Source organism: Mus pahari, chromosome 4 (genome assembly GCF_900095145.1).
Source record: "Mus pahari chromosome 4, PAHARI_EIJ_v1.1, whole genome shotgun sequence".
NCBI classification, from domain to species: Eukaryota; Metazoa; Chordata; class Mammalia; order Rodentia; family Muridae; genus Mus; species Mus pahari.
This window is the reverse complement of record NC_034593.1, coordinates 126,230,653-126,252,003: the sequence shown is the minus strand read 5'-3', so window position 1 is coordinate 126,252,003 and position 21,351 is coordinate 126,230,653. Positions and strand designations below refer to the sequence as shown.

The 21,351-nt window shown below is 46.6% G+C and overlaps 1 protein-coding gene across 1 annotated transcript in view; it reads right to left on the bottom strand.

Annotated features, from left to right (window-relative positions):
* The window catches only part of Tspan5 (tetraspanin 5), a 164,204-nt gene extending 143,500 nt beyond the window's left edge, over positions 1–20,704 (bottom strand). Inside the window, exon 1 of the mRNA XM_021195611.2 lies at positions 20,252–20,704. Within this exon, the coding sequence (XP_021051270.1) occupies positions 20,252–20,332 (81 nt within the window). The 5' untranslated portion in view covers positions 20,333–20,704. The remainder of the gene's footprint in view (positions 1–20,251) is intronic.
* Positions 20,705–21,351: the final 647 nt, after the last annotated feature.

The following is a 21,351-nucleotide window of genomic DNA, read 5'->3' as shown; positions in this document are numbered from 1 at the left end:
GGAGGAAGGGTACAGATATCAAGTGCATATAGAACTCACAAAGAACTGCACTCAAAATTGCTCTGAACCAAGGACTGTCCTCGGCTCTGCCCAGCTGCACGACTGTTAATCAATCATAAATTCTTCCCTAACGTGCCTAAGCCAGCGTGGAGGTGAGCTCGGAGGCGTTCTCCCACAGCCTGGCTGAGTGCCTGAAAACAACTTATAAATACCAGACACAGATTTCAAGATCTCTCTGGCCCCGTTTCATTAGAGGCCCACTGCCGTCAAGACGGGCCGTGGCTGCCTCATGGTAGGAGCACCTTGCTAGGACACTGCCATCTGTTCTTAAGGACCAGGCATCTGGCCAACCCTGCATTCTTGCCTCAATTGGGCTACAGCTCGTCCCTGAAGGGGCTGCCCACACTCCTGATGTCAGACTCCTCTTCCACAGCCAATAATCAATCACACTTGGGCTCAGCTTCAATTTCATCCAACACAGGACACGATTCCTGTAGGTACCGTGGTCTGTCTCCTTTGCTTGCCTGGAGGCACGCTGGCACAGAGAGAAGTATCTAAGATGATGTCCTTGCAGCTAAGAAACCTGACCAGCTATGAGGCACTACCAACCCTCGCCTTCCCACCCATGTTCTCTGTGGAGGAGGCCCATGGAAGTACGTCCTATGCAGGACTTATGTGAGCACATCTAACTGAATATAAAAGTTGTACACAAGATACCCAGTCAGATCTAGATTAGACTTTACCCCATATAGACAAGGTGATAAATTAACTGGCGTCTGCTTTTTGAACCCTGAAAGAAGACAAGGATTTCTGGACCAGGCACTAAGGATGTATTGTACAGAGCCCAGGAGTCAGCAGGAACATCATGCTGGCCTGGGTTCTCTTTGCTCTGAAGGTCAAAGATGAATGCTGTACGTGAAGTGGGTAGACATCATAGCTGAGGAGCCATGTTTGGGATTCTGGGGCCCCACTGTCCCCAGAGGCTGCTCTTTGTCTGAAGAAAGACATTACCTCATGTCTGAAAGGATGAAGGCTGCGAACACAACCAGAGAAATGGCCCAGGTAAAGCTCACTCTCACCACAACTGCCAGGAACGCTACCCAAGAAATCGCCCAATGCCTGTGTGGGCTTCCAAACATAGATGAGTATCCCTCTGCAGCTCCCAACCCCAGCCATGGCTTCCCACGGGCTTCGACACACTCTTCACATGGCAGGTCCCTCGGGGCAGTACCCAACCTCAGCTTTGGCTTCTTATCTCCCTCCCCAGCCCACTTTTCCACCTTTAGAGCCTTGTCTGTGTTTAGGGATGTGCCAGAAACCAAGAACGTGAACTATAACACCATGAAGAGGCAGAGGATGGCCTCGGTCTAGGTGAGGGTTGAGCTACAGGAATCTCCTATGTCACGGAAGGAAGAGAAATCATCTATGACAGCTCAGAAGGTGACAATCAATCCAAACTCTGCTGCAGATGCTCACAGAAGAGAACAGGACAGTTAGCTTTTACTATAGCATCAATGTTTCCCCTTTAGACCTAGAATTTTACCTCTCACATAACTAAAAATGCCAGAGCCCTTAAAGTTCGGCAGCTCGTAGACACCTCTTGGTTAAAAGTATTTTAAAAATTATAAGCATACAAGTGTAAATTCAATTAAGTGAATGTAATAATCTGGATGAATTATATGTTAATAAACTAAGTAATTTCATAAGCATACCTATTTGTGTATAGCAATTTTTTTGTAGTGGGGGCCAAATGGATGCTTATTTTGTTCCTTAATGAAAAAAAATTACTTCAAATTTAATTAAATTATTTCAATGGATAATTATTACTCAGTATATTTTAAGCAGTTTTTAGGCGTACTTATGTATATTTAATTGTAATTATAATATAATTTTGAGGCGGATATAAATGGCCTCAAAAGGACCCCCTAGCTGGGAAAATAATTTAGTTGGTAAAACGCTTGCTACACAAGCATAGGGAACCTAAGTTTGATTCCCTAAAAGCCACTTTTTTAAAAGAAGCTAAGTACCGTGGTACACATTTGCAATCCCAGTACTCACAAGGCAGAGACAGGAGGTATCCAGCACGCCAGTGTAACCTAACTGGTGAGTTCCACGCCAGGGAGAGACCCAGTCTCAGTCAACAAGGAGGATGGCGTCTGAGATGTGACATCCACATCCCACCCATGCATACTGGGGCACCTGCACACACAATGCACCCACTCAGGGTCCTCGTGGAAAGCTCCATGACAGCTCAGGAGCAGACCGTCGTAACACACACGCACAGTGAGAGCATGTGGCAGCTGTCCCCAGGCCAAGCCTTACCATCCACTAGCCAAGGAAAAGGATGGACTCCCAAGATCCTTCTGTGGGAGCAGGACAATGGAAAGCAAGCTTGAAACGTGACAGAGTCCATCCTTCAGGGAACGCATCCTGGACCTGACAACACCCTCCTCAAGAGACAGTGACCCAGAGCACACCGTGACAGTAGGGGGCTCTCTTGAAGTCCCTGTTCACGAGCACTCCTTAGCATGCTGGCGTCTGAGATGACCCTAAAGATGTTGCCTGTACATACTCACACAGGTAGGAGTGTCAGGGCCTACATCTGAGCCCAGGCTGTCTTTTACCCACTGCAACATTCTCTGCCTAGCCTGGCAGGGGGAGGGAACAATGGAAATAAAGAGATGTCTGTTTTTCACAGAAGATGTTTTTAATCCTCTCTGGAGTTCAGCAGTGCAAAACAAACAACCAAGATTCCACAGATATTTGCACTCCATAATAAAAATACAAAACAGGACATATGTGAACTCAGAGATGCTTTATCACCCCCCACATCCTCAAACACCTAATAGCTTTCTTAAATATTGGAGACAACAATCTCAAACAACGCCTATGCGATCCAGCTTAATCTACTCAATATGCAGCTTATGCGCCAACTAATTGTGTTTCTGCTAACTTAACAGCTGCATATGGAGTCCATATGAGGCAGAAGTTTCTTGGCCGCTCATTCCAAAGCATGAGAGTAATACATAATAAATAACCTGAATAGTTACTTAACGTAAGCAAGGTTGATGTTAATCAAAATGACTGAGCCAAAACTGTCAAGTCGAGCCAAATGGAGTGAAAGAACAGGGACTTGGCAGCTCGGGTGATTCGGCGCTCAGGCATCCTACCAACAGCACTGCCAAATGCCACCTTCACCCCAGATCAGTGTGTAAATGGTAGACAGGCATCCTCGCCACTGGCCAGGCTAAAACCTGACCCATGAGCGAACCTGCAGGGACTCTGACTGTCCCTCTCTCTGCACACTGTCCCTACAAGTTAAGGCTGAGGGCATCTCAGACCTATAAAATGAAGAGCTGCCAGAAAAAAAAAAAGAGAGAGAGAGAGAGAGACCTCTGTCCCCTGTTTTATAACTTGCAGCCGGAGAATAAAATCCATCCTTAAGAGGAGATTGCAGGAAGATGACTGGTAGGTAACAGAGACGAGAGGATTTTTCACATCCTTTTCAACATGTAAGTCTTAAGGTTACATAATCAGGTCTGCAGAAGGCCAATTAAAGCACAGTTCCTTCCAGTACTCTGCCCTAAATAGACCAACTAAAGAACAACGGATTAAATATTTGCACAGCCATTTCTGTTCAAAAAGAATCTCAACCTTCTATTCTGTCTGCAGCAGGCTAACCTTTTTATTTTGAAGGCTAAGTGGGGTTTAGCCTCCCTTAAGAAGATTCCCTGCCTCCTTGATTCTGGAGTCAAAGAAAGAAGGGGGCAAGAGAGGGGAAATTCCATAGGCAGGAACTTCAAAATTAAAATTGTGTTTTGAAAGGCGTTCAGCAATAATGAATGAGCTGTTACCCCCAGCTGTGACGCAACAATCTCACACAGTTCAGGGTGAGATTATTATACATATTATACATATATTTTCTAGTCCCATCTACAAATCAGAAGCACAACAGTGTTCTTTCTGTGTGTGTTGTAAATATCGAAGCTGATCTCTAGGCCTTATTTTGAACTTCGAGAGATTTCATTTCATCAGGTCTGGTAGCTCATGCCTATAATTCCAACACTGGGGAGGCTAAGACAGAAAGACTGCCATGAGTTAGAGACCAGCCTGAACTAGCTTGTCTCAAAAAAATAAACAAAATGTCCCATATAGTTTGAAATGTTATAGTATGCTATGATAAAGACATTTTATTCTCTTAACATGGATAAAAATGTTTAAAGGTCAGATATCAGTCATTCAGATCATTACTGTACATATCTATGAAAAGACAGTACATATCTCTATTTAAGACAACCCAAATACTTAAATTGGTATTTAACAGCCATCAGTGATACAGATCTGTATTGAAACTAAATAATCATATATTTTACAAATGTGTAAGAGAGATTTCCAGGTTGCTTTGGTGCCTTCCACTCATTTCTTCCATTCATGACGTTGATTCATCTTAAGGAAAAATAACTAAAACACTATTTCAAACTCTTATACAGTTGTTTCAAACTCTCACCAGATAGCAATTGAAAAAACACTCTAAGCATACAGTGAGAATACCAAGAATGATTAAATTTTGCAGACTTAAGGAAAAATGAAGATGCCATATACAGTTAGATCACTCAGGCAGCTCTTTACTCTATTGATTCTCAAGACCAGCAGGCAAAGCGAGCAGAGCCAGAACCAGGAACACTCTTTTCCTTAGAATTCCTGCTATGACATTCAAAATCCAGGAAGGCAGCAGAGCTGTTCCCCTTGAGCTGTCACAGGGACAGTGGCTGCCCTTCCCTGGCTAAGTGGGGCACAATCAACACAACAGAGAATCAGGAAAATCCCAGCTACAAGGTTCAGCACAGAAAGTCATAGGCAGGGGCTCAGAAACCGAAGAGATGAGAGCCATTGTTACGCAAAGTTCCTTATCACTGGCCATCCCTTCTCTTAAAAGTACACAGCTTCTCAAATGCCTGCAGGAGGTTTATTGATTTTACTTTCTTTCCCTCTTTCTGGTTGACTGAAACCAGTGTTTATTCACAAGGTATTGCTCTGTATGCTGAAAACACTTATTCTAAATGTTGTCCTGAGGGGGAAGACACTGGTAAAGTCAAAACAAACGCTTAAAGGATAGTGATGTAACAATATCCACTTCAAAGTGAGGCTAAAGTCTTAGCCTCACAGATGACTAGAGCCAAACTCTAAGATGGCTGGATGGCTGGCTGGCTCAATGGATGGATGGATGCATGGATGCATGGATGGATGCATGGATGCATGGATGGATGCATGGATGCATGGATGGATGCATGGATGGTGGGTGGGTTGGCTGGATGGCTGGTTAGTTGGTTGGTTTTTGTGCATTTGTTTGCTGCTTTCAGCATGTGGATAGGAGATTCCAGTTCCAGTTGAACCCAATGAAAGTATTACTAGGATTGTGAGCATCCTTACTTCAAATTTCTATCAATGTTTTTATATCGCTTTCCCAATAGAAAAGCACACAGTGCGTGTCCTGTTCTTTAAAAGTGCATCAAATAACAAGATTTATCTCATGTTGAACCCAACCGTAAACAGGAGAAGGTGGAGCCTCCTAAGACACACTTCAGAAACATTTACAGTCAACCTCCTGTGAGTCTGAGATACATCCCCAAATTATTTGCCCTTTGTGCCTCAACTCTAACTACTCAGTGACCACGTTCACAAGTTTTCAGAAGTCGAGGAGATTTCTGCTCCCTGAGCCCAGCACTCTAAAGAGACGGAACACGGAAAAGACAAACATGTTAACACATTCTACAAACAGAGCACCTCCAGAAACTGTGACTTCCAACTCATAAACACATATGGCCTTGCAAACTGCCTAAACATGGAGTTTCCCGAAGTAAGATTCCTAGAGATGTGGGGCTCCAGAGGAGACAACTTGAAACCACTGCCATAAATTACCTTGAGTGGGGAAGCTCTTTCCTCTCCATTCTATTAATTCTTTGCTCTTGTCAAGGAGATATTCTTCATCTGGTGCCAAAAGGCCAAACACTCTTACACCTGCTAACCTCCTCTATAACAAAGAAAGCAAGCCTGGGGCTCGGCTTGCCAGCAGTTCCCAACAGCTACCTACAGTGAGCAGGCCATGTTTTTGTCATTGTGTGCCTCTGAGTAGAGATATTTTTACATTTTCCCCTTCTTGAATAGTATATTTAATGTTTAAGCACAGAATTGACTTAAAAGAAAAAAACTTGAAATGGACCGGTCCTCGTGACTCAAAACATCATCATCAAATGGGAAGCATCAAGTGGGAGATTGCTCAAGGTACATGTCACATCACAGGTCCCTTTCTTGACTACCAAACCCAAGTGTGGGTTACGGGAGTCCTATACAACATACAGGCACCTGAAAGACTCTGCGAAGACACAGTTTGTCCAAGGCCATGCTACTCTATAATGATTGGCCGTTGGAGCTTGCTCTTGGAATCATAGGGAGTAAGATTCCTAGAGATGGTGGGGTTCCAGAGGACAAAATACGGGGTCTTCAGCACATCTTCTACATGGCAACGCAGTAGCCAGATTCTTTATACCTCCAGCCTTGCATGCCCTGTGATGCCTTTTCTTCCGGGAATAAGGGAGACTGTGGTGAGTTATGACAGCTGGTGCCTTCCATGTCAGGCGGCTATATTGAGATACCAGTGTACAGCACATCTCATTTAGGTACCAGAGAAGCCAGTCAGTCCATCACTCATTCACAGAGATGAGTGGCCCAATCCTTCAGTGATCCAAGTGGTGCAGGCCAAAGCCTAACTGGGCGTCCCCTGAAAGGGCACATGAGGGTTAACTCACAAGTCATTAGCTAGCTCTGGCAGGATTTTCATTCTCATAACTTGAAGAATGCAGTGTGAGTGTGTGTGAGTGTGTATGTGTGTGTGTAATAAAACATGACACTGATATGCAGTGTTTACATTACAATAAAAAGCTAAAACTATAGTCAGGCCACCTAGAGAGCTTTAGAATACCCACATTTAGCAGATGCTAATAAAGTTCCTCCTATCCCCATCCTACACCCTGATACTAATGTCAGGCTTAGCAGCAGAGCTGAGCTTCCGATACCTGACTTCCTGGTACAAAATTCTAATACGGGGCAGTATGGTTTTGCAAAGAAAATGAAGGTTCACTCTAACCAGCTGCGATGGTTAATCTCCGTTGTCAAGTTGCCTGGACCACCTAGAAAACACAAGATCCAGTATTCCACTTTCTCCACATCTTGACCTGTCAAAATGTGAGGAGCTCTAGCCATATGACCACCCAGCCATAAACACAGCATCCCTCCCCCAACATAGTGGGCTACACCTCTGAAAGGTGAACAAAAACAATCTCTCTCCCTTTCACTGTCTCTCACAGGTATTTGGTCACAGCCCTGAACAAGTTCACTGGGTACTAGAAGTAAGAGATTAATGATAAATAAACAATAGCTATGAACTCATGGCCTGGTTTTCATGACAGGAATTCTGTTCTATCCAGGACAGTCTGAAGAGCGCTGAGAAACGGTTGCTGAATCTACTTCTCTCCAGTTATTCTGAGAATACACTTACGCAGACAGAACACCACAGAGAACAAAAAGTGTATGTTACATGGTACCACTATTTAACAGTCCTGAAGAAGGGATGGAAAGCCAACAAAAGCCATGATGGGGTGAGAAGCCAGTAGTAACTGCTAATACAGATAGGACATTCAGGCAGCTTACACATCTTTCCTCCTATCCACACAACTGAGATAGATCCTAGGTTTTAATAGTCCTGTGAAGAATATTAGTTAGGGCTGGAGAGTTGGCTCAGTGGTTAAGAGCACTGACTGCTCTTCCAGAGGTCCTGAGTTCAATTCCCAGCAAACACATGGTGGCTCCCAACCATCTGTAATGGGATCAGATGCCCTCTTCTGGTGTGTCTGAACACACCTACAGTGTACTCATATAAATAAAATAAATCTTTAAAAGGAAAAAAAAAAAAAGAATGGTAATTAACCAGTGGTGGTACATTCCTTTAATCCCAGCACACAGGAGGCAGAGGCAGGCGGATCCCTGTCAGTTCAAGCCCAGTATGGTCTACATAGTAAGTTTCAGAACAGGCAGCGATACACAGTGAGACTGTGTCTCAAAATAGGGGCAAAAGGAGTATAAATTGCTGGGGATGTATCTTGACGGTAAGACTCTTGCTTGCTTGTTTGCTTGCTTAGCACTTGTGAAATACTACATTCAAATTCAGGTCCTAGCACTAAAAATGATATTAAAACTATTACTAAATGTACCATTTTGCAAAAGAAGAAAAGACTTCACCAGCAACTAAGTAATTTGCCTAAGGTGCCAAGGCTGGAATGGAGTAGAAGAAAAAAATGCCACACTCTTGAAGCCCAAACGCTTAACAGCAGACTCTGCACCACCCAATAGCACCAGGTGCCTAAGCCAAGGTGCACTATGGGTTACTGTGTAAAGCTACGTCAGGTAAACAGTTCTCCCAAGCTGGATGTGGTGGCACATGTCAGCGATCTCAGCACTGGGGACGCTAAGGCAGAAGAGCCAGAACAGACCATCTCAAAAAACAAAGTCCAAGAATTTCCCTAGAAAGTGAATGAGTGGCCTATGGTCGTTGTCAGTTAAAAGATACAGGCCAAGGAAGAGCAGACTTCTCAGGACTGACCCTCATCACGAATGGGTAAAAGACCTACTGGACGCAAAAAAGTTTTAAAGTTGCCTGGGAGAAATATTAACACTGGGAGAAACTTTTTGTTAGAAGCAAAACATTATTCTTTGAGAAATGCTTAGGGCAAGGGCTCCTCTTTTATTAGGACTACTTAATTGAGTACAAAGCATTAAAATAGCTGGCCTGAATATTTATTAGAGCACCAGCTGTTCCCTCCAGATTTTTAGAAATTCAAGCCTTGGTGCCAAGAGTAATTTAGAAAGAACATTGGGCAAGTGGATGTGCCTATGTCATGCAATCTACATCTAGACAGTAAACACTTGCTGGAAGCGGGCAGAGCATCACCAAGCCTGCAGCGAGGTGGCAAACTGTTCTACCACGCACTCCTGAAACTACTCTGCTAATAAAATTGGTGATTATACATTTTTAAATTACACCTTACAATTCATAATTAGCAATCCTCCACACACATACGGATAGTACCACGGGGGAACATCGCTTTTGTATGCCACTCTGGTTTTAAGCTTTTTAATTGTTTTCATTTTGTTTTCTATTCTAGGAGATGGTCTAGCCCCAGTGAAATGTCTCGGATAATGGATATTTTTATTCAAAATTTCTTCTTTTTCAAAATACCTCCACTTTGGGTAGTGGGCTATAATCAAAATATGTAATTTTTAAGGGGCTAGGGGAAGGAAGAGAGAGACTAAGAGGCAGAAGAGGGGCAAAGAAAAAGGAAAGAGGGTGGCAAGGAAGGAGGGAGCCTGCTCTATGCAGAGTGCTTTGGATATTAAACACTGAAACATCTTTGCAAAGAGAACTGAGACATCCTATTTTCCTCCCACGTTTGTTCTGCCCGTTACCTGTCCTGGCAGCTACACTGATGCACTGGATCTGGGAGAAGGAATGTCCCTTCCCTGCTCTGCAGCCGTCACCTCTGTCAAGGCCTCCCTCTGAAGAGAGTGCCCAGGGTCAGAGGTCTGGGCAGCCCAGGCCAGAGCAGCTGGCAGGAAGCACTGCTGTGGGTGGGAGATGGGCGCTCCAGAGGGAGGCCGTGTGTGGTAATCAGCTTGCCATCTGTGGTGACACAGGCAGACCCCACAGGCGGGTGCAGAGCTTCCCACCCTGCCTGCTCTAACTGGCTTCCTTCCCTCTCCGGCCCTGCCTGTTGGCATACCCACGGTGGCACACGCTCTCTTTAAAGACATGCTCTCATTTTGTTTTTAGGGCCCACGGGTTTAAAAATAAACTGGCACTTTTGGATTAATAAGAAATTCCTTGCGGGATTAACTGGGCTACATTTTTTTTATTTATTTATTTTTATCCCCGTAAGTGAATAGCAGCAGCTTCCTGTGCTGGTGCAATCAATCACCCTTTGCAAGTGTTTGCACACCGCCCATCTGCCTCCCTCAAAAAACGGAAGGGAGGGTCAAGACACATCTCTCCCACCCTGAAAAAATAAACCACAGCCTGGGTATTTGAGTCAGCTGTAAGACTTTTTTATTATTATTATTTTAATATAACACTAATTCCACTAGTTATACCTTTCTGAACCTACTGAACCAGATGCTCCCACACATACACACACACACACCTCAATAAAAAGTTTGAGGTTTTTCTAGCTTGCTGGTGTCCAAAGGGAGGCAAAATTTCAAATCATCATATCCTCCAGAAGTCTCGTCGCCCAGGGTGAACACTGGAAGAGGAAATCCCATCTGAGCACTGCTGTTTAATTTATGTACGTACTTACTAACTCCCTGTCATCTAACCATCTGCCACCTGCCGACCATTTTGACTTTTGTCACGGAAGGGGATACAAGCCAGGACCCTGTGCACACTGAGCAAGAATGCCATCAGTGCGCTACAGCCTCAGCACCAGCAGTAAGTTTTCAAAACATACCTTAGCCATTTAGGCTTCCATGACTGGAAAGATGAGTCCCATGGACTTCTAAAGGCTATAATGCTTTCTCCCCCCACACACTCCTCCTCTTCTTCTTCCTCCCCCTCTTCCTCCTCTCCCTCCTCCTTCCTCCCCCCTCCTCTTCTACCTCTCCCTCTCCTCCTCCTTCCCCCTTCCCCTCCTTCTCCTCCTCCTCCTCTTCTTCTTCTTCCTCCTCCTCCTCCCCCTCCCCCTCCCCTTCCTCCTCTCCTTCCTCTTCCTCCTCTTCTTCCTCCTTCACCTCCCCCCACTACTTCTAATTTAAGCAGGAACACTTTGCTATGATCTGCACCACATCAAGGATGACAGTCTTCAGGGCAGCTTCTCTGGAGGAAGTCAGGTCATTGGAGGCACACCGTGAAAGGGATCCCGGACCGTGACCCTTCTCTGCCCTCTACCTATGACTCAACTATCATGGCAGGGGTAGTTTCTTCCTCTATGCACTCCTACCCTGATGATGCACTGTGCTTTGTTAGATCAAAAGCAACAGGACCACAGAACCGTGGACGCCTGAAACGTGAGCCAGAGCCCTTTCAGCCTCCTAAGTCAGTTAGCTACCTCAAGTCAGAGTGATGGGAGACTAACACCCACCCCCAAGAAAAACACCCCATGGTATTCCAAAGTAATAAAACTAACAGCCAAGCTTCTCTGGAGAGAGAGAGAGAGAGACAGAGAGAGAGAGAGAGAGAGAGAGAGAGAGAGAGAGAGAGAGAGAATATGAATATATGAATGAATATGCTCAGCCTCCCCCATGCAGAACACACATGCCCACAGCTCTTAAGGATGCTTATGGGTGCTGCTAAGTTTGAAAAGCATGGGCCAGAATACCCATGTAAGCAGGAGATCTATGCAATACCAGGTCTGAATTGAAACCTGTAGGGTAAAGGTTAAGGCTTCCAAGATTAGTGTCCACCCTGGATGGATAGACTTAGCCAAAGTTCATTTGAAAGAAGACGGAGGGTTTGACTCGCCAGAAACTCAACCTGAACCGGTGACTGTTCCCTGGCTGTTGGAGTATGAGTACAGCTTAGCCTGGGTTAATGACTAATGTTTGCACTGGGAGATTTGCCTCTTACCAAGTGCTTTCACGTGTATCATCATTTAATACAGGATGACGACTCTGGAAATGTGTTGCCCAGCCTTTCAGATGAGTAACTAACCACCACCACTCTAATGTGAGAGTAACTTCTTCCAGGCCAGATCAGCAGTCTGGCTCGAGACGCAGCTCTGTGTAGAAGGGGAGCGCTCAAAGGTAACAGCCCTCTAGAGGGACTGAACAACTTGTGGAAAACTCGTTCCATTCTGGTGCCTACATTAAGGAAAGTGCATGCAAATGAGACCTTGGGCAGAACACTATGACCAGAGGCTGTGATCAGGCCAGAGCACAGCCTGTCATGAGACACAAGGAGGACCTGGGATCCTCCAAACACGAGAAATGGTTTGAGAAATAGCATCATGGCTAATTTTAAATAAGGAAGGACCACAGGGGAGGAATGTGTGTCTGGATAGGACCAAGCAAGGCATCAGGATGCTGCAGGAGCCTAGAACTTGTACCATAGAAAGAGGGATGTCCCATAAGGATGAAGGGCTGTGGTCCAGGATGCCTGTGCACTGGCAGGTAAGAGCAAAGGGTTAAAGGGCATGATCAGGTGTTGGGAGAGACAGGAGGGAGGGACAGAGGGACAGGAGAATAAATGTAAACCTGCAGCTGCTGGGGTGGGAGGCTGGGGGAAATTTCTAGGAAGTCCCACAGATCTGGGATGGGGGAGGCTCCTGGGAGTCAATCTAGATGACCTTAGCCAAGAGACACATAACAGCGGGGCTATGGAACCTGAAGAGGCCACCTCCTGCAGCCAGACAGAACACCAGAGGAGGGATGAGGACATCAACCCAACCCACAAATGTTGGCCCAAAATCTGCCCTGTCTAAAAGAAATTCTGGGCCAAAGATGGAGCAGAGACTGAAGGAATGGCCAACCATTAACTGGCCCAACTTGAGGCCCATTCCCTGACACTATTAATGACACTCTGTTATGTTTGCAGAAAGGAACCTAGCATAACCGTCCTCTGAGAGGCTCTATCCAGCATCAGACTGAAACAGACACAGATATCCACAGCTAAACAAAGTTGTGGACTGGTGACCCTTGTGGAAGAGTTGGGGGAAGGATTGAAGGCCCTGAAAGGGATAGGAACTCCACAGGAAGACCAACAGAGTCAACTAACCTGGACCCTTGGGAGCTCTCAGAGACTGAGCCACAACCAAAGAGCATACATGGGCTGGACCAGGGCCCCCAGTACATATGTAGCAGATGTGCAGCTCAGTCTTCATGAGGGTCCCCCGATAACTAGAGCAGGGGCTATCCCTAAAGCTGTTGCCTGTCTGTGGAATCCATTCCCCAACAGGGTTGCCTTGTTTGCCCTCAGAGGGAGAGGATACGCCCAACACCGCAGAGACTTGATGTAACAGGGTCGGGGAGGGGGGGATACCCAGGGCCCCCCCTTCTCAGAGGAGAAGGGGAGAAGGGACCCTGTGAAGGGTCTGTTGCTCTGGGGGCAACAATTAGGATTAACAAAAAGTTAATTTATTAACTTTTTAAAAAGAGCAAAGGGTTGGTTACTTTTCTTATCACTGTGACCAAATGCCTTACAGAAGCAACTTTAAGAGAAGAGGGGTTAATTTGGGTTCATTGTTGAAACATACAAAGATAGAAAAGGAGAAGCCATAAAACGCTGCTGACGCACATTAATTACTGATAGGAGGTCAAGGAGAGATGGGCTGTTCTATAGCTTCAAAGGGGCTTGCCAAAAAGCAGTTACAAGTTGCCAAAGCAACGAAAGTAGTTACATGATTGGAGACACTTGGCAGACAAAACTTCTAAAGCAATGACCACCACCACCGGATGTGAGTCGGATGGAAGCCGAGCATCCCAGAACACACAGCCAGAACCTACGCCTGAGGAGCCCACAGGCAACCCACACAGAGAGCAGCCAGCACTGCCATTCACAAGCTCTTGATAGTGAAGGACTGGACGAGACTTAACAGAACCCGACATAATGTGCCATTCTGGCCTGAATTCCTTCGCTTTAAATGGAATTATTGAGATTGGGAAAGTGAAGGAGACCCAAGGCCTGGAAAGTAGACAGGAGTAATTTCCTAGCTTTGATGGTGGCACTATGGCTATCAAGGAGAGAACCCTTCGAGATGAAATTCACACTGTGTTTGTGAGAGCCATCAGGCAGACAACTTTGTCCTTAACCATGATAAAAACAAGTTAGAAAACTTAAAGATATATGAATAACATGTCTGAAGTAGCAACCTTTATCACTTGTTTCCTCTAACATTTCCTGTAGGCTTGAGATATATGTTAAAATTCAAGTGAGGCTGGGCAGTGGTGGCGAATGCCTTTAATCCCAGCACTTGGGAGGCAGAGGCAGGTGGATTTCTGAGTTTGAGGCCAGCCTGGTCTACAGAGTGAGTTCCAGGACAGCCAGGGCTACACAAGAGAAACCCCATCTCGAAAAACCAAAAAGAAAAAAAGAAAGAAAAGAAAAGAAATTCAAGTGAGACGTCAGCACCAGGAGGGCTGGAGAGGTGGCTCTGTGGTTCAGGGCACTGGCAACCACACAGTGGCTCACGACCATCTGTAACTCTAGTTCCAGAGGAGCCAACATCCTCCTCTGGCTCCTGCAAGAACCAGGATTGCATGTGGTGCACAGACATACACGCCAGCAAAGCACCCATAGACAGAACATTTTAAAAATATTTTTAATTAAAAAAGAAAAATCAACAGTAAACTAGGAGGCTGAAATTTTCAGAGAGACATTACATCTGGTTTGAAGACAGACGCAACTCTAACTAAATGTTCCAAAGACAGATTCCCCTTAGATGCTGACTGTCTGTTGTGGAAGAAAAGGTTTCCTTGGCTGGAAGGATAAACCCCATGGGGTTTTCTCAACATTCTGAAACTCATTCATTCAACAAGCGGTTATTAAATGCCTATGTGTTCCAGACAACACATGACACTCGAGGCTTAAGGAAACAATTGGGAGATGGTTCCCACACAGGAGGCCCTTATCATCCCATACTGAACAGTAAGTTAGAATCCTGAAGTTAGTCATCTTAAGGCAGTCGATATTATGCGTAGAAATAAACATGTGACTCAAAAAATACCCTCATTAATACTCTAATTGTCATTTATGAATTTTTCAACAGACTACATAATAATTTATTATCCTAGCATACTCTTTAAGAACATTTCATCCTAAACTTTTTTTGTCGGTGCTTGTGGGTGGTGTTAATTGTGGCATATGCAAAAACTTTATCACTTTTCAATTATGAACAGATGTAAATGACTTACTTGATGTTTAATTTTAGAATAACAAGCATCTTCTAAAATAAGTTGCAGACTGAGAAACTGGGGCTCTAGCTACAGAATAGACTTAACACTCCCAAAGTGAACCCTGAAAACGCTCCAACACCACTAGAGCCATTTCACATCTCTGTGCTCCAATTTCTTTTATTGGTCACAAAAATATCACCATATGTTTTTGTCAGATACTCTTACAGGCTTTTAAAAAGGACATCATAATGGTAAAGCTGTGGGTTTTTTTGAAAACACACACGGTTCTAGGCACAGCAGATTGTATCTAAAGCCTCAGCCACTCGTGAGAGATGGAGGAATATCACATGAGCCAATATTAGAGACCATACTAGATTAAAGAATGTTGGGAAAGAGCTCCCAGTTGCAACTTCTATGCAGGGCGGAATGTTATCTGGTTTTCCGACTTTTGCCATTGGCTCCATTTCAACCTTCAAGAACATCGTCCATCGAGAACGCTTCAGCCCCATAGTGAAACGCTGGAAAAGGCAAGACGCTGGGCGCATCGTGACTCTCCCCTCTGAGGTCTGCACACCTTCCCTAACTGACACTTCCATAGCCACAGTTAGCTTTCTTCCAACCCTCTCCCTGAAATTCAAAAGGCAATTTAGACTCCCATATGGTTGCCATCGAAGCTAACAGATGTCTAGCAAATTAAAACAAAAATTATGACTTACAAACAGCTCATGTACCATCATTCCAGAACATCTAGAAATTTATACTGAATCATAAGACAAGACATCCTACTTGGTGCCCCACCCTGCCACCCAAGATTCCTTGAACCTCCCTCCTCTTGGAATGTAAGCCCTGTGGAAACAAACCATATTCAACATTCTGCCATTTACTCTGGATAAACCTCCACCTGCAACACAAAGCAATATCTGAAAACATACCAAAGAGACATGTGGCTTCAGCCAACAACTGTTTTAGTCCTGGGACAGCATAGAGAACAAATTATCAAGTGGTCCCACCAACCAACTAGAGGCTTCTGCTGACCAACGCGTGAATGTTTCCTAAGAAATCATTTTCCAACGACGGCTGAAATTCCCATGCCTTAGTTAGGGTTACTATTGCTGTGATAAAACACCATGACCAAAAGCAACTAAGGGTAGAAGAGAAGAATTTATTTCTCTTGCAGTTACATAAACTGCTCATCGAAAGCAGTAAAGACAGGAATTCAAGCAGGGCAGGAACCTGGAGGTGGGAGCTGATACAGAAACTATGGAAGAGTGCTGTTAACTGGCTTGCTCATCATAGCTTGCTCAACCTGCTTCGTATAGCACCCAGGACCACTAGCCCAAGAACAGCACCACCCACAGTGGAGCTGGTCCCTCCCATATCAATCACTAATTAAGAAAACGCCCTCCAGCTGGACCTCATGGGGGCATTTCTTCAGTTGAAATGCTCTCCTCTCAGATAACTGTAGCTTGTGTCAAGTGGATATAAAACTAGCCAGCCCACCACATAACCTTCTACAAAGTGACCCTGACACTTCCCTATCCAAAGATGGAACCTTCAATTGAGCAGACTCCACGAGGACTTAGACCAATGTGCCAAGCGACAGTACAGTTAAACTGCTTGGAAGCTGCTTCGACACTCAGAGAATCCACTTGCCGTGCCACAGCTGACAACCACACTGAGCCATCAGTAGGCAACACCTGCCAGTCACAGGTGACCACCAGCCCAGGGTTCCCCACCCAAAGGAGACAGCAAGAAACTCGCAGCAACTGCACGGAGGCCCCACATTAAAAGCATCCCTATAAGGAGTCAAATCACAGAATTATGAACTATCATAATGAGGTTTCGTTTTGAAATTCTAAAGTCTGGGGGCTTGTTGTGCAGCAGTAACCAGGATGTTGATGCTCACTTACTTTCTGAGAAACAGTTAAGTCAAGGTCCGGAACAAAACATCTACAAATAGTCAGTGACAGGATAGAGAAATTAACTCCCCAAAGGACTGACCTTAAAACAAACCTCTTCTCTCCTCTCCTCTCCTCCCCTCTCCTCCGCCCCAAAGACAACTCAGTGTTTCTGATACATGTCTTCCTCTGTAACACCCTCAATAAAATCAATTCCTGCTGGCTTGAGTTCTTCCAATATAGAGCAAGAAAAACAAGGCTTTCCCCCACCGCCCTGTGCTAACTAACAAGAAAGGAATCTGCACAAGATGTTGACTTTCTTATTCACAATATCAGCACTGCTGTTACATAAAAGAACTAGGATCCTCCACATGAAGCTGTAATTCTGATAATAAGAATACAGCTAATGACTCAGAGCGTCACACTTGAGATTCATGGGAGAAATAGGGAAATGTGCGTGCCATACTGATAACTCAACAAGCAAGGAAAATTCAGTGGAAGGTTGGTTTTTGTTTGTTTTTTAAGTGAAAAAAAAATCATTGAGGAAGAAATGAAAAACTAATTAGTCCGTGAGCACGTCTAGTTAAGGACCGTCTATAACTAGGCAAGTCTCCAGCCCATGCCTTTTTCATTACAGCCTACTACTGCTCATCTCTGAGACTCAATCTTGCCCTGCCAGCGTACTAGAACTCAACAAAGTCTTTGTTAGAGACAGAGAAAAACCTCACAATTCAACCAAATTCTTCATTCTAATAGCTGAGTAACGAAGGCCCAGGGCAGTTAACTGACTGACACAGTCAGAGCGCCGATTAGCAAGAGATCCGAGCTGTCACAGCTGCCACTGTGCGTTCCCTCTTATTTTACAAGAACTATTACGTTCAAATGTCTTCAATGAATTTCAAATTTTAGTCTTCACGTCAATGTGAAGATTCACATCAATGTGAAGATGAAAGATCGGGAGCCCATGGCCTCTGTTACCAATTCCTCCATCAGAACCATATAACTGAAGTGTCAGCTCTGCTATTGCGGTATTGAGGGCAGTCACAGGCAGGTTGGTGGCTGAAGACAGAAGTGTGCACGTTTTGTTTTTTGGGTTTTTTTGTTTGTTTGTTTTTGTTTTTGCCAGATCTCCGGTCACTAATATTTTGGTGTGGATTGCTTTTAATGATAACACGGGCATCTTCCTGCTAATTTCTTCTAGAGCTCACTGGCCCTGATAAAATAGGACATTTAAATATGAGGTCATTTGGAGACAGGAGCAGTATAGAAGATGAACTAGAGGTGGCCCTCTATACTGGAAGGACCGGGAGAGCAAAGGACTCTAGGAAGTAGGCGCCTACTTAGCAATGCTGCCCAGGGCTGCTCCTTCAGTTTCAGGGCCTCAGACCGTTCTCTGACTTGCCACAAACCTACCTACTGCCCAGACAAATACTTCAAAATCAGACAAGATGTGGAACTCTCCATGCAGGCAATCTGCAATTTTGTTGAAGCTCTCCACAGTCCAGGGAGTTTGCTGCAGCCTCATCTAGACACAGGGCTAAATTTGCCTTTGTGCTCGCTACAAAATTACACCAAACTGCCAGGGAAACGTTTCCCCAATCCTTTTGATTTCCCTCTCACTCCCCGCTCTGAAACTGCAGAGAAAGCCCGTGGGTGCTTTTTGTTGCCTGGTAGCTGAAATGTGCAACTTTTGGAAGTGTTGGAGCAAAAAGAAGAGGCCCGGGCGAACCACCCCTGCAGCCCCATGTGACGGCCCTTGCCTCTCATAGTTCAAGGCAATCAGAATACCTCAATGGGAAACATGCCTACCCACCACTTTTAAACATTTCCAGAAAGGGTCCAGGAGAGAAGCAAAAAAAAAGAAACGCATTTCCTCTTGCTCTGTTTGCTGCAGGGGGGGTAGGGGTGGGGAGTTGCTCCCAAAAACCATATATTATCACTGACAGAAAAAACAAAACTGCCTGTGAATGGCTGTATGTGGTATTTATTCCCACACTCCCTCATCAATCTGGTCCAGTCCTGAGGACAAATGACAATGCTGACACAAAGTCCATTTCCTTTCCTTTCACAAAAACACACATAGCCACTCTGAGAGAAAATAAAATAAGCTGGTAAGTAAGGGGCTAGGGGTGGGCAGAAGATTAGCAACTATTCTCACAGATGTGTATGTCTACAGCAAACAGCCACAATTAAGGGGAGTCCAAATTAAAACGTCCTGGATTCAAACAACTGGATCATTGTTTACCTCGCAGAAACTTGGGGATATCCCTAAGGTCCACCACCATCTTTCCCTCTCATGGAGAGAGGGGTGCCAGGGAGGAAGGCGACCCCGGATGGAAATAGGTGGGCTGAAAAATAACACGGTCTGCCAACCAACCAACCAACGAACCATTTCCCCTCTTGTCCTAGAGAACTCTTTGTCTGGTTGCTGAACACGTTTGGAAGGTCTCAGAAAAGAATCAAAACAAAAGAGTAGGGTCCCAGCCTGATTACAATAGGCACCCGGCACGAGGGAGTGTCACGCAGAGCACGGTTTGGAGCTGGTGTGCAAGCCGCGGCTCACCTGCTCAGCCAGCAAAACAGGTCTTACACACCTTCTCCTTTGCATGTCTCCGAGGGTTCCAAAAACCCGGCCCGCTGTGTGTCATCCCTTTAAAAGGGGAAGACGGGAGGCACGCGCACACCGAAACATATGTTGACTGATGACTAGTTATTCCACAAGGATACACAGAGAAATAAATCCCTCCACCCTGCACGCCCACTTGGCCAGTCCATTATGCAAAGGGAGCGCTTTATTGCCGGAAAGGAGCATGCAGGACGTGTTATTTACGTGTACATTACAGAGCCACACACCACAGCATCTGCATCCTACACAAAGCCCGAGATGGTGCAAGGAGATACACGCTGAGCACGGCACAGACCAGCCGCGGCAACACCGAGCCAAGCCCTCGGCCAATCAGATCGGCGCTGGAAGGTGGATCTCGGGGTCGGCTCTGCCCGATTAGCCTGCCCCATTATGACACCACGCTCTGCCCAACATCCAGATCCCACGGGAAGCAAATCTAATCCGTGTGCTCCCTCGTTTCTCAAACTGCCGAGCCGTCCTCCCATCCGTACCCCAGCTATTCGCGCCCCCTGCCCCCTCCAAAAAAAAGAAAGAAAAGAAAGAAAAAAAGCCACCCCGAGGCCTGGCTGCCCCCTGCCCGGCTCGGTTCCTCTTTTCACCTCCTCCGGGTCCTGGAAAGGATGAAGTGTTTCTCTCCCCCGCGCTCGAGCCGGGAAGGCGGAAGGTAGACGCCTCTCGCCGCGACTGGGGCAGGAGCCCCGGGGGCGGCGAAAAGTAAAGCAGCGACCACGGCGGGGGACCGTAGCCCACCCATCCGCCACACACTTGGAAACCCAGGAGCGCTCCAACTTACCCAAAATATGACATTGAAGCCAAAAATGAAGTATTTGATGCAACAACTGACTTCAGGACCCTTGTAGTGCTTCCCGGACATCCTCTGGGTTCATGAAGACACTTGCCCCGCCAGCCCGAGTTTGGAGCCCCGGAGCACCGCGGCTCGGAGCAGCCCGGCGAGCAGTGGGGCACGCGGGGCTCAGCCGCGCAGACCGAGCGGCTCCGGCACCTCCAGCCGCGGGCCTCCGAGGCTGCCGGGGCGCGGTGGCCGCAGCCTCCGGGAAGCCTCGTCGAACCGGCACAGAGCACAAAGCGGGAGCTCCGCGTCCGTGCGCCAGGCGGCGGGTCCGGCGCTCGGTCCCCGGGCTCCGGGCAGAGGCGGCCGCGCAGATGCCGGCGGAGACGCTGCCCGCCGCCCGCTCGCGCGCCTCCCACCGCTCGCTCCTCCCGCCGCTCGCTCCGCCCGCCCCGGCCCGCAGCTCCGCCCGGCGCCTGCATCGGCGAGGCGCGCGCGCGCTCGACTCGTGCTCGGGAGCTCCCGAGAGGCGGCCGCACGACGCAGCCGCGCCACCTCTGTCGCGGTCCGCGTGTCCCTCTGTTTCTTCGCCTCCTTGCTCCCCGCCCCTTCTTCCCGAGCCCCTTGCCGCCGAGAGAGACGAGGGAACACCCTGCTGCTCACTGATCTAAAGCAGCCAGGGCAGAGGGACCGACCCCGGTGGATGAGCTGCGGGTCCTTCTCTTGGCCACCAGCAGCTCCGGAGGGACCCTGAAAAAGAGGGTGGCTAAGAGGAGCGAGGGCTGGGTGAGCGCCCTCCTCCCAACACACACACACACCATCCCCTTGCCATCTAACCACACCGACCTCCTCCTTCATTGCTATGAGGAAGAGCAGACACCTTGACACCCAACAGCAGAACAGGCGGGTTTCGTTAAGGTGTTCAAGAGGGATCTAGGCCATTAAAGAGGAGAGAATGGGGGAATGGGTATCTCAAAGGATACTCTGACTATCTCTCTGACTAATCCACTCTTCCCAATGGCCAAAGAAACGAATCATCCTGCAAATGGAGGCGAGTAAGGGAAGCTGGCCCAGAGGCGTCCTGACCCAGGTCCACTTCCACA